Raw genomic sequence first — 16,668 nt, forward strand, 5'->3', positions numbered from 1 at the left:
ACCATTGCCATAATAGGATCTTGAATCCATTTTATGCCATTGTCAAAATCTTCGAGACTGAGACAGAAAATTAAGTGTCAGGTGTTATTTAACTGTACTTTGGAAAGTGTGGTTGATTACAATTTATTTGCATACTGGGAGGGCTGTCTTCTTTCTTGGTTGAACTAAGTAGTAAGATATGATTGGGCCATTAGTGTGGTTTAACGAGCTTTCTGATTGTGCAGCAACTGGGAGATGAGTGCCTTTCAATCCAGTAGTACTTAAAAAGGTTGGAGAGCACACATCTTTTCGTGAGCCTTTATTGTGTAAACCCTAGAACAGGTTGTACTTCGTATTGTGAATATATGAACTAGTTGATGATAAGGTACATTCTGCAAAATAACTGTGGAAATAATGGGATTAGGCAGTTTTATATCCCAGTGAGTTTTACCCTTGAAGACAGTTCAAGTACAGAACCATACTTAGAGGCTTTGAAATATTATATAATGAAATGTTGGTGGATAGTGAGTGAGTTTGTATTGGAATTCCGGGTCACTTATTTACATAATACTCTTGAGTGTGTGAGTCTAGACCCTAGATACAGTTTATGAGCTCCATGGTTAAGATTTGTAATTTAGAACAAGTTTGGTACTTTTTACTTGATGGTATTTGATCTTCCTGTCCAGTACATGAAATCAATGTTTTATAAATTTATGTAGCAATAAGAGGGAACACTGTCTGTCTATACATACTGTAGTTTTCTTGATGTTGATGTTGGTCAGGTTTAGATGTAAAATAATTGGCTAACTAGGATTCACATAAAAACATTGTTAGAAACAAGAAAAGCTTCGTTTTGGGTTTTGTAAAATAAGGAGTAATTTTTGACTTTTGACTCCTGTAAAATCAGGAGTAATTTTTAAGTGTTAAACGACAGTACCGTATTTTCAGTATATAAACAACACAGCTGTTGTATAAGTTAGGATGGAGGAGGTGAATTTTTTAGCAAGTTGTGTTTCATTTCTGTTCCCAGAGAATTTTGAAACACTTTATCTCTTGGGAGGAAACTTAACAGTCTTTGTTCCTAGGATAGCTGAGTTGGAGTGATTACATATTTTTCTGTTCAAGTGGAATTGTAGAAAAGCTATAATAGAGTAAAATTACTTTTAAAAAAAGTTATTTTCAGAGACTGCATTTTGATCATACTTGGTTTTTTTTTGTCTTTATAAAGTATCTCTTTGATTCCTATTTAAATTGATAACTTTTGCCCATTTCCATTTCCTTCAACTCTAGAGTCATAGCAACAATAATAGCTGTTAATAATGGTTATGGTTAGTAGTAATGCTCCTCTGGTTAGTAGTAATGCTCCTCTGGCTTGTCCTCCCTTCTTCCAGCCAGAGAAGCTTCACTGATTGATGAGGGCAACTATTACTTCTTAATTAGTATCTTAATTATAAGAATAATGTACTCATTTTTGTGTATTAATCTCTTAAACCTATAGTTTTATTTTCAAAGGTGTATTAGAAAATCCTAACAGCTCTGCTTTTTTGGAAATTGCTATTGAAACATAGATGTGAACTACTGTGGTAATGTTTAAATGTAAAAAAAAATGTTTATTTTTACTTAGTTATAAAGTAATTATGCGTATTTGCATTTATGAAACATTTGCTATGTAAAATTTTACCTTCTTAAATATCTATATTTAAATAGCAATGGAATTTGAAGAGTTATCAGAACTAATTGGGGGATATTAGCATTAGTAGTATGCAGTTGTCTGAAAAGACAGTATATTATTTTAAAAACATTTTAATAAAGTATAATACTTTTTGTTTCTAAAAGACTTATTCTTAACAGATGATAAGTGCTCATTTATTTGTTGGATTTAAAGCTTTAATTTAAACATGTACTTCAAAATGGGTTAACCAGAGACTGTTTCTTATTATATCTCAGAGAAAATGTTAAGTACATGTGTTCCATGAAAATTATTTTTACTTTATGACAAAATACATTTTTAGTTACTGCCCAAGTAATAGGAAGGATCTACCTGCTTCAAACATTGCTGTGTGATATTATTAGCTTTGGGCTGAATTCAAGATTCCAAGTGACTCAAATTTATTACCTGTTTTGTCATTAAGAAATATTGGAAGGAACCTTATTTCCTTAATGCTGAACTGATTGTTTTTGTATTAATTAAATATTTATTTAATATGAAAGAGCAGTATTTGTGGTTGAAATTGTTTTGCACTATTAGAAGTAGACAGTATTAATCAAAGATTGACCTATTGCTGTTAAGCTATAAGTATGTTATAGAAAACATATCATGAATCCGAGAAATTGTTTATTATTGTGAACTTGTAGACTGAGTGCTAAATTAAAAATTAAATGCCAGGCAGTGGTGGCGCACGCCTTTAATCCCAGCACTCAGGAGACAGAGCCAGGTGGATCTCTGTGAGTTCAAGGCCAGCCTGGTATACAGAGGGAGATCCAGGAAAGGCGCAAAGCTACACAGAGAAACCCTGTCTCGCAAAACAAAAAACAAACAAACAAACAAAATTAAATACAGTTGGAGAGGTGGCTCAATGGTTAAGAGGACTCACCGCTCTCCCGAAGGTCCTGAGTTTAATTCCCAGCACCCACATGGCAGTTCACAATTGTCTGCTACCATCTTCTGGTGTGCAGATGCACTTGCAGACAAAATACCCATATACATAAACTACATGAATAAATAAATTTAAAAAAATTAAATATTGGTGACCCAGATTAACTAATACAGATGAAATATTTGTATCTTTAAGCATATGAAAAGTTTCTTACTGTTTAGTGACTACAGTGCTTCTTAAATCAGAATCAGAAAAATCCTTGTAAAAATTCACGTGATATAAAATCAGTTGTTTTTTCCTCTTGGTCAGTTTATTGTAGACAGTTTAAGAAAGCCATTTTCATGTTGGGTGAATTTTACAGTGTTATTAGAAATCTCATTTCATTATTTACATATAAAGTATTTAAGGTTTTAGTTAATTTTTGAGGCAGGGTCCCATGTATCCCAGACTCACCTGAATTTGCCTATGTTAGCCTAGGACAACCTTAAACTTGTGATCTTTCAGTCTCTACTATTAAATACTAGGATTACAGTGGTGTACCACCAGACCTGGTTGATGTGTTAGGGGTTGAACCCAGGGCTTTACATATGCTAAGCAAGCACTCTGTTTACTAGACTATATCCCCAGGCCCAGGAGTCTTCTAATGTGTAGATAATGACTTGTCAAACATCGATTCAATTTGTAAATAATCAGCTACTTACTCAAAATTTTAAAATGTTGGTTTTTTTGTTGTTCTTAAAAGTGAAATGTGAAATCTGGGTCTAAGAAAATGAGAAACAAGGGAGTTGGGGGAGGGTAATAGAATCCATGTGATATGAAAACAAGCAGCCAGAGAGTCAGGAGAATAGCAGGAAGAATGGGATGAGTTAGAACAGAGTATAATGAACACATGTTTGAAAATGTAATGAAACATATTATGTTGGATTTAAATTTAAAGAGTTAAAAATAAAAGAAGGCTAGGGCTGCGCCTCATTGTTGCCCATGCATGAAGCTCTCAATCCCTAGTCCTGCTCCCTGCCCCCACTATAGAAACAAAATCTCACTTATTTCTCCTGTATTTTTACAACTGGGGAAGAAAAGCAATTTCTAGTAACTCTTAGGTTACTTAATGTAGACTTAATCAAAAAGAAGGGGCACTTTTTCAGTCCTGAAGTTTATTATTGAGAAAGAATATTGAGTAATCACACCTGTATCAATGCCAGCTTGGTTGTTGTGGTAATTAAGGTCTGAGCAGAGCTGGGGACAGAAAGCTTAAGATATGACAGTGGGATTTAGTTTGCTTCCTTTTATGGCATTTGAAGATAATTTTTAATTTTTTTTATTTTTTAAATTTGTATATAAAGTAATTTTGTAAAGTAGCGGGGGGTGTATATGGGTGAGGACATGTGTATGCCTTGTTGAGGTCAGAGGACAGCTTTCAGTAGTTGGTTTTCAAAGGCCTCAAGCTTGTGTAGTGTTTACCTGCAGAGCCTATCTATCTTAATGGCCCTGTAAGATAACTTCTCTCTCTCTCTCTCTCTCTCTCTCTCTCTCTCTCTCTCTCTCTCTCTCTCTCTCTCTCTCTCTCTCTCTCTTGTGTAGCCCTGACTGGCACGAAACTTGGTATGTAGATCAGGCTGGCCTGAAACTCATAAGAGATCTGCCTGCCTTTGCCTCCTGAACCTGTAAGATAATTTTGAAATTTATGTAATTAACTTTTGGTTTTGTTTTGTTTTTTGAGTCAGGGTTTCTCTGTGTAGCCTTGACTGTCGTTTGGCTATCCTGGAACTATCTCTGTAGACTGGGCTGGCCTCAAACTCAAAGAGATTTGCCTGTCTCTGCCTCCTGAGTGTTGGGATTTAAGGCATGTACCACCATTGCTTGGCTTATTAAACATTTTATCTGCAAGCATTTTTAAAAATTTGTGTTGTTTTTGGATATTTTAATTCTAGCTTTAGAATGTGTGTGTGTGTGTGTGTGTGTGTGTGTGTGTGTGTGTGTGTTTTGTTTTTTTCCTTTCTTTATTAAACATGGGGCCCTGGCTGTCCTGGAACTCACTAATTTTTTTCTAACTGAAATGAGCAAATAGTATTTATATTTAGTGGTAATAGCCACACTACCATTTGGGATAGTGTCACAAAATGAAAACGTAGGTTTGATTTTTCTTTTTCTTTTTTTCTTTTTTTTAAATTGGAAATAGATTGTGTGTGTGTATGTATGCAGTATATTCTGATACAGCTTTGGATTTTTTTTTTTTTCTCCCTCATGGGTTCACAGAAAAGGAGAGTGTATATTAAGAGAGTGTATATCTTCTAATAGTTTTGTTTTCTTGTGTAACACACTAATAAATGTAACTTTCTTGTGAGTTTACATGGGTAGGTATGTGAAGTGATACAAGATTTGAAGGGTCTTTTTTTATTTTTATTTTTATTTTATGTTCATTGGTGTTTCACTTGCATGTATGTCTGTATGAGGGTGTCAGAAGGCTTAGGCATTTGTGAGCTTCCATGTGGGTGCTGGGAATTGAACCAGGGTCCTCTGTAAGAGCAGCAGTCAGTGCTCTCAACCACTGAGCCATCTCTCCAGCCCCGATTTGAAGGGTCTTAATGTTACTAACTTCAGTGATTGGAACTATCTTCAGTAGCCATAAATTGATAGGACTTTGAGATTGGTCAAATATGTAGGTAATGCTCATTCAGAAAATAAGATTGTCTTATTTGGAACTGTTCCCTGCTGCTTCTTTTAGAACAAAGCTGCTTGATTGGTTGATTGACATGTGTTAAGCCTCCACCTAACATTTTGAAGGCTATACAACAGATTAATTTGAATAGCCTCTCTTTTCCTGGTACTAAGGGTACAGAGATAAGCTCATCTTCACCTTGAAGGAGCTCACAGTTTATTCCTACTTCTCAAGTCTTAAGTCTCATAAACCTAAAATAGTAATTTTAGGTTTGATTTTGCTGTAGGCAACAGATATCAACTAGAACTAGCTTAAGTAAAGGATTTGTTATAAGGTTATATAGGGAAATCTCGGGCTTTATTTAAATCTAGTGAGTCTCACAGAAAGTAGCAAGGTGTCATAGAGTCTCCATTCTTTGTCTTGCTTCTTGTTATTAGTTGTGCTTGGTTAAGGGGGTGTTGTCAGAGAAGGTGTTTATGATGTGTGGAGGGGAGGCTATAATATAGCCCCAAATACTAAATTTTCTTACTATATTTAATGGGTCAAATATGTATGTTTTCATACCTATTTGTCATTGTAGTTGGCTTATTTGCTGTTCTCCACTCCACATCTCAAAAGTGCTTTTTTTTGGGGGGGGGGCAATATTCAGAGGTACTTCACAGTACCTCTAGAACTAAATAATTGACAAAAACATTGCAAATTGACAGCTCCACTTTTTAGTTAAAAATTAGAAAAAAAAAAAAAAAAGGAAAGAAAAAAAAGCAGGGGACTGGAGAGATGGCTCTTCCAGAGGTCCTGAGTTCAATTCCCAGCAACCACATGGTGGCTCACAACCATCTGTAATAGGATCTGATGCCCTCTTCTGGCCTACAGCTATATATGCAGAGCACTCATACATAAAATGTAAATAAATAAAAATTAAAAAAAAAGCGAAGTATCCTGGTACACACGTGTTCGTGAGCACATGTGCAGACAAACTAAATAAATAAATATGCAAATATATACATGTACTACTACATGTTGAGTATTTACAAAGGCAATTTTTTTTTTCTTGAGGATGTAGAGTATTTGTCTAGTATGCAGAATGATCAGGGATAAACAGTGAAACTGTTTTAAACAAAACAAAATGATAAAAAGGGGCAGAGGCAGGAAGATCTCTGAATTCAAGGCCAGCCTGGTGTACATAAAGAGTTCCAGTACAGCCGGCACTATAAAGAAAGACCCTGCCTCAAAAATGGATGGATGGATGGATGGATGAAAGAATAGAAGAAAGTATGTGTAAGAGGAAGTTGTACTTTGAAGGTTTGATTTTTGAAATGATAACAGTTATTTCAATACAATATATTCTATATAAGATTGGGGATAAAACCAAACAGGATGAATGGTTGTTGAATTCATGGTTGAGATTAGTAATGGAGAAGGCTGAGCCTTCAGGGACAGCTACATTAGTAATACTATGAGTTCATATTCATCTAATGTTTATAAGTGTGAGAGAAGGAAATTGTGGTTTAGTTAACTTAAGTGGGTATCTTAGCCACCAAATTCTAGGCTTTGAGGGCAGATGCATAAATATCTCAGTTTTTTGTTTGTTTGTTTTGGTTTTTGGTTTGTATGGGGTGTATGGGACTCATTGTAAAAACTATCTCCTAGCTGTTTCAAAATAATGTGACAAAATGAAAACTGGTCATTAAAACTACAAGTAATATATTTGAGAAGCTAAGAAGGTTGAAAAGATTTTGTGAAACAGGTTTTATAACTGGAATAGTCTTCTAATAATATTGTCAGGGTTTTGTTTTTTTTTTTTTTTTTTTTGTATATGACCAAGAAACTGCCCTCAGGAGGTTGAGTCTACTATGTATCCCCAATAGTTTTGAGGCACAGATTATTTAGTTTGAAAGTGGAGACAGCTTAAAGGTTCCTGAAGGTTTAGTAGTGTTTTTCATAGAGTGAGAAAGAAAAAAAAATAAAATAAAAAGAGAATGACTTTAGAGCATTTGCAAAATGATTGGGGTATGCAATGGTTGAAAAAAAAGAAAAAGAAAAGAATGAATCCTTGTATACCCAAAGGATTTGTATATTAGAATATTATTAGTATGGAGCCAGGACAACCTGGATATATTGTCAAGATTAGAGAGAGAGAGAGAGAGAGAGAGAGACAGTGTGTGTGTGTGTGTGTGTGTGTGTGTGTGTGTGTGTGTGTGTGAGAAGAGTGTCAGATCCAATGGGCTGATTTTGCAGGGAGTTGTGAGCTGCCTGAGTGGATTCTAGGAATTGAGCTTTGGTCCTCTGCAAGATGAACAAGTGCTACTCCAAGTCAACTGTCTCACCTCATCAGTATTTTAACTGATAGTTTGGAGGATGTGCAGATCTATTTAGCCATACAGAAAGAAAACGAGGCACAAATGCTTACTATCCCCATTAACAGACATCAGTCTTTCTGTGTAGTCAAATCCTGAGTACTGGGATTACAGGCATGCACCACCACTCCTGTTTTATGTGATGCTGGGGATCAAACCTAGGACTTCCTTTCTGCTAGGCAAGCACTCTGTTAAGCTACATACAGCCACAGCTCCAGCTCTTTCTTTGCCCTTGACATGATCTTAAAAGCAACTTTAGTCTTCTAGGTTTTTGTTTTTGTTTGATTAATAGAATCCATTTAAACAGAGCCCATCAGGTTGATACTGGCATACACTGGAAAAAGTATAGAAGATTAAAACCATTTTTCACTTTTGTATCAAAACATTATTTATGCTTAAGATTTCTGAATCTTATTAGTCGGATGTTACTACCAATATTCACACACACACACACACACCCAAAACCCCAAAGACCACAATGTTATTTTTTTAAAGGTTTCTTTTTTATTTATATCTCTGTCTCTTTTTCTCTCTGTCTGTCTGTCTGTCTCTCTCTTGTGTTGTTTATGTGTTTGTATGTGTGTGCATACACACCACATGTGTTGATGCCCTGTGGATTCTCTGGTCCTAGTATTACAGGCTCTTGTGAGTTGGCCACTGTGGATGCTGGGAATTGAAGTTAGGACCTCAGAAAATTCAGCAAGGCCTCTTAACCACTGAGACCCCTGGCCAACACTCAATGTTACTTTTTAATTAAAAATTTAATTTCAAGGTAAATTAGATTCAATAGGTAGTTATAAGAAAGGATATAAAGAGATTCTGTATCTCCTTTAACATCAATGGTAACATGTTGCAAAATTGTAATATAGTACAACAACCAGAATACTGATGTTGACATAATGCAACCAACTAACTCCGCTTTTCCTTTGCAAAATTATAATACAATTAGAATACTGACTAATATAACATCATTTTATTTCTAAAAAGTCCCCATTTTACTTGTACTACTTTGTTGTGTGAATTTCTGACTACATATGTGGGTACCTTTTTCCACCATCACTGTTAGAAAAATTCTATCACCAGGATGCTTGGAATGTTCTTCTTATAGAACTATGCCCACTTCTTTCCTCCCCCTATGTATCTGTTCTCCATTTCTATAATTTATTATTTTAAGAATGTTATATAAATAAAATTTTACAGTATATAATCTTTTGGGACTGAATTTTAAGTTTTATTTTAAGATTTAATTATGTGTTGAGGGCGGTACCTCAGTTTTGTGCACGTGCACGTGTGTGTGTGTGTGTGTGTGTGTGTGTGTGTGTGTGTATACACACACAAATTGACTAGAGGTGTAAGATCCTCCTGGAGCTCTAGATATAGACAGTTGTGTGCTGCCTGAAATGGATGCTGAAGACTGAACTTCAGTCCTTATAAATATGTACTTTTTTTTTTTTTTTTTTTTTTTTTTGGCTTTTGAAGACAAGGTTTACTCTCTGTGTACTTCTGGCTTTCCTGGAACTCCCTCTGTAGACCAGCCTGGCCCCGAACTCATAGAGGCCTGCGTCTGCCTCCTGAGTGCTGGGATTAAAGGCATGTGCTACCACCGCCTGGCAATAAATATGTACTTTTCAGTTATGTAGCTCTTTACTCTTTTAGGCAGGGTCTCTATACTTCATGCTAACTGTGAATTCAAGAAAATCCTTGTGTTTGGGTCTGCCAAGTACTGGAATTACTGGTCTGAGCTACCATTCCCAGGAATAAGACTAACTTTTAATTTATTTTTTTATTTTTTATTTTTTGTTGTTTGTTTTTCGAGACAGGGTTTCCCTGTAGCTTTGGAGCCTGTCCTGGACTAGCTCTGTAGACCAGGCTGGCCTCAAACTCACAGAGATCCACCTGCCTCTGCCTCCTGAGTGCTGGGATTAAAGGTGTGTGCCACCACCGCCCGGCAAGACTGACTTTTAAAAAAACTCAGTATAATTCCCTTGAGATTCTTCCAGCTTTATGCATACGTGTTTCAATAGTTCATTCAATAGTATTGCTGAAAACATCCAGTTTAATGTTTTCTTTACACTTGGAAGCTATTACATGGACCATGCAGTTTCAGATTTTGTCCTTGTCTCTCTCTTGCCCCTAAGACAGGATCTTATGACTACCAGGTTAGCTTTGAACTCACTGTATAGCCAATGACAACCTTAAACTCATGACCCTTCTGAGTATTGAGACATAGGCATGCACCACCAGTCCTGGTTTATTTGATGATAGAGATCAAACCTAGGACCTCCTTCCTGCTAGTCAAGCACTCTGCTTAGCTATATCCTCAGCCCTTTGCCCTTTGCCATGATCTTAAAAGCAGCCTCCCTTAGTCCTGCCCATTTTTCCAGTAGGCGGTGTGTGTGTGTGTTTTGTTCTTACTCTTTTTATTGTTTTTGTTTTTAATATTTGCTCTTCCAGTTGATTTTTAGTTTTATTTGTTTTTTGTTTTTTTTTTAAAGATTGATTTATTTATTGTGGATACAGAAGAAGGTGCCAGATCTCATTACAGATGGTTGTGAGCCACCATGTGGGTGCTGGGAATTGAACTCAGGACCTCTGGAAGAACAGTCGGTGCCATCTTAACCTCTAAGCCATCTCTCCAGCCTCTCATTTGGTATTTAATTATTGCCTTTGCTTGTGTTTATGTTCATTTGTATTTAAAAATAAGAGAATTAATTTGTTCTTATAAGTTTTGCTGCTTTCCTTGTTTGAGGGTACCATTTCAGTCAGAAGTACCTAGAACATATACCATTTAACATTAGCTCAATACTCCTATGTTCACTTGGTTTCTAGGTCTATTCTGGATAGCAGGTTTTGTGAAGACATTTATTCTTTCTTGGACCTCTGATTTCCCAGACATCTCATGGTATTTCCTTTTATATTATTCTTTATTGGCTGCTATTTATTTTCCATGTATTTTGTCTGTATCTATCTTGCCAGTTGGTGATGTTAAGATTTTTTTTTTTTTTTTTTTTGTTAACCTTTGCACATAAAAGTTTGGAGTAATTATTTGGATTATGTTGAAATTCCCTGTTCCCCTTTTAGACCTGTGTGATAAGATGATTTCTTACTACATTCCCTCCTTCACTTCCTTTCCCCTCTTGTCTATCTTTCTGTCTCTTTTCTGTGGTACTGGTGATTTTATCCATAGCCTTGCACATGTTAAGCAAATGGTCTCCCATTGAGCTGTACATCTCTAGCCCTTTGTTTTTCAAAACAGAGCCTCCTTATTATGTTGTCTAAGCAGGTTTTGAACTCCCTGTGCAGCCCAAACTGACCTCACATTCATGATACTCTTGCCTTGCAAAGCCCTCCCTCTGCTGGGATTACCATTACACACCAGCTTATTTTTGTGTGTGTCTGTGTCTGTGTTTTGTTGTTTGAAACAGTGTCTTTCTCTATAGCCCATACTGGCCTGGAAGTTGCAGTAGTTCTGCCTTACCTTCCTGAATGCTGGGATTACCCATGTAAGACATCAGACCAAATTTTTGTTCTTGATCATTTTAGAGATAATGATTTGATCCTAATGAAGTTGCTGTTTATTTATTTTTGTTTTTTTGAGACAAGGTTTCTCTAAGAAACAGTCCTGACTGTCCTTGCACTTACTCTGTATACCAGGCTGGCCTCAAACTCACAGAGATCCACCTGCCTCAGCTCTGCCTGCTGAGTGCTGGGATCAAAGGCGTGTGCAAAGTTGCAGTTTTTATTATCAGTTGATTTTTCAGCAATATGAGTTATCTGGCTAAAACTTTTATATTAATAGAAATAATGAAATAGTTTTCATTTTATAATCTCGTGATGACATGTAAATGAATTGCTGAGATTTTTTCTTTAGAATAAAGCTAGGAGTCTATAATTCCATTTTATACATGATTACATGTTTTATTCTGAACATGAGTGTTTTTAGAGAGATGTATGTCATACGGTAATTTTTGTAGCTCTTGCTATAAAGGATGATAGGTCATTTGGTTTGTGAGGCCAGAACTGCAGTTTCATCCCAGGTTCTCTAATTCATTTATCAACTCTTTGTAGAGGACTTTATGTTAGAGACACAGCAAGAGTCACACAGATATAAACCATTTCTTGAAATAGGCTAATTACAAGCTTTTCACTCTGTTAGTTTACTTATTTTCATTGCTATTTAGAACAGATCAGGTGTATTTAGCAAAGATTGCATATTTAAAAGAACATACTATTAATTACATATGAAATACATAATTTTAGATTAGAAATATTACTCCACTAAATGAAATAAGAGAAGCTGAGCTGAAGAAAACATTACCAGGGAAGATGGCTCTTTAAATTATAGTTTACTGCCTATTGTTTGGTTTAAGTCTTTATCATCTTAAGGAAATATAGAGCAGTAATGTCTCAGTAGAGCAAACTCATTTTGTGCATTGCTTGCTTGCATTTTGCAATAAAATGTTGTAATGTATTGTGCTAGTTAATGACTACAGCATTGTGAAGTAATGGTAATAAGATCTTAGGTATAGAAAAAAGATAGAACAGTGCTTTCTTTTGTTCAGTTGGCTTTCATTATCTTGAGAGTCTTTAATTGTAAAGCAGATTAGAAAATATAACATAATGACCCTATTTTCAAGTTTTAGAAGAGTCTTTAAATGAGAATGAGTTTTGTCTATCCATACATTGTTTCTTGATGGAATAAGAAGAGCAGTTCTTGTTTGTAGTTATAGAATGCCTCTTATCTGAAATACTTGGGACCAGAAATTGTTCAGATTTTGTAATATTTATAGATTGAGCATCCCTAATTGAAAAATTTGAAATCTTAAGTATATTTCACAGCATTTTTTGGATGTCAGATTTTTTTAAAATTAGGAATATAGAGCCTGTACCATATGTATTGATTGATAAATATGCATAACCATTTCTTTGAAATTCTTGGGGCTGGAGAGATGGCTCAGAGGTTAAGAGCACTGACTGTTCTTCCAGAGGTCCTGAGTTCAATTCCCAGCACCCACATGGTGGCTCACAACCATCTGTAATGAGATCTGGCGCCCTCTTCTGTGTTCATAATAAATATTAAAAAAAAAAAAAAAAAAAGAAAAGAAATTCTTTACATTCATTATGTTGGATTCTTCCCAGAAACTCTGATTTTTCATTCTTGTTTTATAAACAAGGACCCTACATGTCAAAGAGGTTAAATGACTTGCTCATTCTCACACTGAGTAGAAGCAGGCCCCAAAGTTTTTAATTTTTTTATGTAATTGCTTATTATGGATCTTTTATTGATGTTGTTTTGTTTTAAGATGGGTATTACTCAGTGTGTCCCGGGCAAATCTCCAGATCCCAGGCTACAGCACTTCACCCTTAGGCCCAAGCAACTAATGTCTTTTTAGTTTTATATATTTGAATAATTTGAAATCTAGTATCTTTTTTCCAGTCACACATGATTTAAAAGTATGGACAAGTTTTCTTATAGCATTCAAACCACTTTAATCACCTTATTTCCCCTATTTGGTACTCTCCCCACATACAGTAGGATCAGTATTTGTATCATCTGTGAAATAGAAATTAGAGTAGGTATGTTGAAGCTCAATTGTAAAAATTCAAAGTGAATGTAAGAATTGTTTGAGAAAACACTGCTTTTCTTTATTTCAGGTATAACATTACAAAGACAGAGAATCCTAACGATACTTCTGCAATTTATGATTGCCTTTTGTTCTTAAGTTGGATTACGTCATTGTAAAACAGACTTTGAGTAGATATTTTATAAACAATACTTGGAACAAGTACAGTGGAGTGAATTTAGATTAGAACATTTGACGTTGAAGCTCAGACTCTTTTAGTTACTCCTGTAAATGTTGTTTTTTTTTAAATTACTGTTTTCTCTACTGGTTAATTATATTAGACAGTATTAACTGAAGAAATAGAGTACTCCCTGATATGAATGATTTATACAAATAAAATAATTTTCTTTGTATGCATTTATAAACAGTAGAATAGAATTGGCACCAAGCCTGGCTATTTATTTATTTACTTATTTATATGTTATGTGTATTAGTGTTTTGCCTTCATATATGTCTGTGTGGGGGTTCCATATCCCCTGGAGTTACAGACAGTTGTGAGCTGTGTGCTGGGAATTAAACCTGGGTCCTCTGGAAGAGCAGTGGGTGCTCTTAACTGCTGAGTCATCTTTCCAATCCCCTGCCTGGTCATTTCTTAAGCTGAGTAACCAAGATTAAGTTAGTCTTTCCTAGCTTTTTGTACTTTAGCAATAAAATGGAGTTACCTGCCTTGGATTTTGTTTTGTTTGTTTATTGTTGTTGTTTTTTTGTTTGTTTTTTTGTTTTTTGTTTGGAGATGGTTTCTCTATTATGTAGCCCTGACTGTTCTGGAACTTGCTCTGTAGACCAGGCTAGCCTTGAACTCAGAGAGCTCTATCTGCTTCTGCTTCCTGAATGCTGGGATTAAAGGTGTGTGCCACCATGCTCAACTTCCTACCTTGGAATTGTGAAAATTAAATAGACTCCTCATAAAGAAAGTTAATTTGCTGCTTAGTGTTCCACGTGTAAATATACTGTCAGATCACTACCAAAAGACATGGTTTTGGATACTTGTACAAAAAGAAAATCTGTTTTGACTTTCAAAATAAGTAATGTTTGTCAGTCATTCACTGACTAGTGTGCTTTAGTAATCCTTCTTGTGGCATTTTAGTTTCATTCATTAAAGAATGTTAGATTCAAAAAGTTATTATCTTCTTTCTTTCTTTAATGTGCTAGAATTGAACCCCAGAGCTTCATGCATGCCAAGCACACATTCTCCGATGACCTATACCTCCAGAAACTTTTCTTTTGGCATAAATAATGCAACATAATCCCAAGAAGAAAATGAAAAAGCTGCTCTGTGAACACTTTCACATTTGTATTGGGACCTTAATAAAGAATACTTTCTTCACTTGTTTTATTTACTGTTGTTTCAGTATAACTGCTTGTTGCTGTATTTTGCTATTTCAGGTGGTTCTTAACTCTTTCGTTCCCATTTCTTTTAAACAGGGTTTGTGGATGCACTTAGATGTTTGCAATGAGCACTGTGGCTGGCATGCCCCAGTATTTTGGATACCAATGCATAGGACTCCATAGTAATCGAATTTACCAGAGGCGAACGTCATGAGCATAGCAATCCCGTTGGGGGTTGATACAACAGAAACATCATACTTGGAAATGGCTGCAGGCTCAGAGTAAGTATTTGAGATAGGGAAAGGCAAAATATATCATGTAGTTATCACATCCAAACCGTATTTATTTGCATATGTCATTTTGGATTCTTGACTAAGACATTAGAAGTTAAAAGGGCAATGTTCCTTTAAGATTACTTTATAAATAACCTTTGTTCCAAAATTCTCTGTCTTTTGGGAATTTGCTTTTTGTATCTTCCACTTAAAGAACTTCTCCATTTTAAGAAATGGTTTTTCTTTTGTGTTACATAAAAGTATATGTTCCTTGGGAATAATTTTCCTTGAGAAGAGAACACAAAGTATAAATGGTACCAGTTTTTGTTTTGTGACAACCACTAGATTTGTGGGTTTAATTATTAAACTTTTATACTCTTCTTTTTTAATGTAAGACCTTGAGGCTTCAAAAGACTGGTAACACATTTATTTCTCATTTCACAGAAACATAAGCTCCTTGTATTGTTTTCTTAATTAAATTAAAAAATTACTAGTATGTTGCTTTTTTTTTTCATTTCCAGTTCTCTGTCAAAAGATACCAAAGTATCATTATGTAAGATGTTAGATATTGGTGGGTATTAAGGATGTATGTCTGTACTCAGGCACATTGTCTGGTCCAGCCTGGGCTACATAATTAGACACTGTCTCACAAGAAAAAAAGGGGTGGGGGTGGGGGGAGTAGGGGGGGGTGGGGGGGATGACAAGGAAATGTGCCTGGGATTTTCCTTTCCTGTCTGTTCTTTTTGCAATTGCTTCTGAAATGACACTTATTTTAAAATCAAGTATTTTAATTTTTTATTATACTAATATAGTACGTATACGTGTTATTTTAAAGAAGATTGGATTTCTAAAATACAATCGCTAATGAGCTAATTTAAAATAGAAAGTGCTCGATGTTTAAAGTATTAATACTAGATCAAATTTTACAAGGCCACAAAAGATTTGTGACATTAGCCATAGTCCTAGATCCTGTCAGTACTTCAGGATCTAGGAACAAATGGTTTTTATAAACTCTGGTATTTCAGTTCACAGTAATATTTATTGTATCTCTCAAGTAAGTGTCATTCCATTAAATACATTTTTTTGTTATGTATTTGTTTTCCTGTCAACACTATACTTGGAAAAGTCTTCATCTCATTTTGTTCTTGTGTTTTACTTCTTATTCCTTATTCCTTTGCCTAAAAGTTGGCTCTTCTTTAACATTTGCACTAAATATACATTTATAGACACCTAAGAATAATTGATTATGTTGGACAGTGGTGGTGTATGCCTTTAACCCCAGCACTCAGGAGGCAGAGGCAGGCAGAAATCTGTAGCCTGGTCTACAGAGTAAGTTCCAGGACAGCCATGGGTATTCAGAGAAACCCTGTCTTGAAAAACAAAACAAAACAAAATTGATTAGTCATGATAGACTATTGATCTATTAGAGAACTCTCCTATAATTAGATTTTGTTTCATGAGCTTAAGTTTGCAAAAATAATTAATTAATTAATTAATTAATTAGCTCCTATAAGTATTTAATGGTCACATTGAAATAAAGTCATCTTATCATGAATGAACTTTTAAAAGGACATATGCTGGTCATAACCCAGCTATCGGGAAGCACAAGTAAGAGGATTTTTTTAAATTCAAGGCCAACTTGATATAAATACTAAGTTCCAAGCCAGTCAGTGCAACATAAGGAGATTCTGTCTCAAATAACAAATCGAAGCAAGCAAGCAAACAAAATCAAAGAAACAAAAACCACTACAGCTGTTTTTAGAAAAAAAGTGTTTTATGTGTGTCTGCCTGTGTTTGTATGTACACCATGTGCAATGCTTAGATTTTGGTGACTAGAAATGAAGTTGAAGC

General features: G+C 35.2%; 1 protein-coding gene across 5 annotated transcripts in view; it reads left to right on the forward strand.

The window, feature by feature from the left end:
• Positions 1–16,668, forward strand: part of Kmt2e (lysine methyltransferase 2E (inactive)) — a 74,921-nt gene that overhangs the window by 2,661 nt on the left and 55,592 nt on the right. For 4 of the 5 annotated variants that reach the window (XM_036182067.1, XM_036182070.1, XM_036182071.1 and 1 more), the window contains exons 2-3: positions 10,422–10,494; positions 14,642–14,826. In XM_036182067.1, the coding sequence (XP_036037960.1) occupies positions 14,756–14,826 (71 nt within the window). In that variant the 5' untranslated portion in view covers positions 10,422–10,494; positions 14,642–14,755. The remainder of the gene's footprint in view (positions 1–10,421; positions 10,495–14,641; positions 14,827–16,668) is intronic. The other variant, XM_036182068.1, reaches the window with a different exon arrangement.

The sequence above is a fragment of the Onychomys torridus genome, chromosome 3 (genome assembly GCF_903995425.1).
Source record: "Onychomys torridus chromosome 3, mOncTor1.1, whole genome shotgun sequence".
NCBI classification, from domain to species: domain Eukaryota; kingdom Metazoa; phylum Chordata; class Mammalia; order Rodentia; family Cricetidae; genus Onychomys; species Onychomys torridus.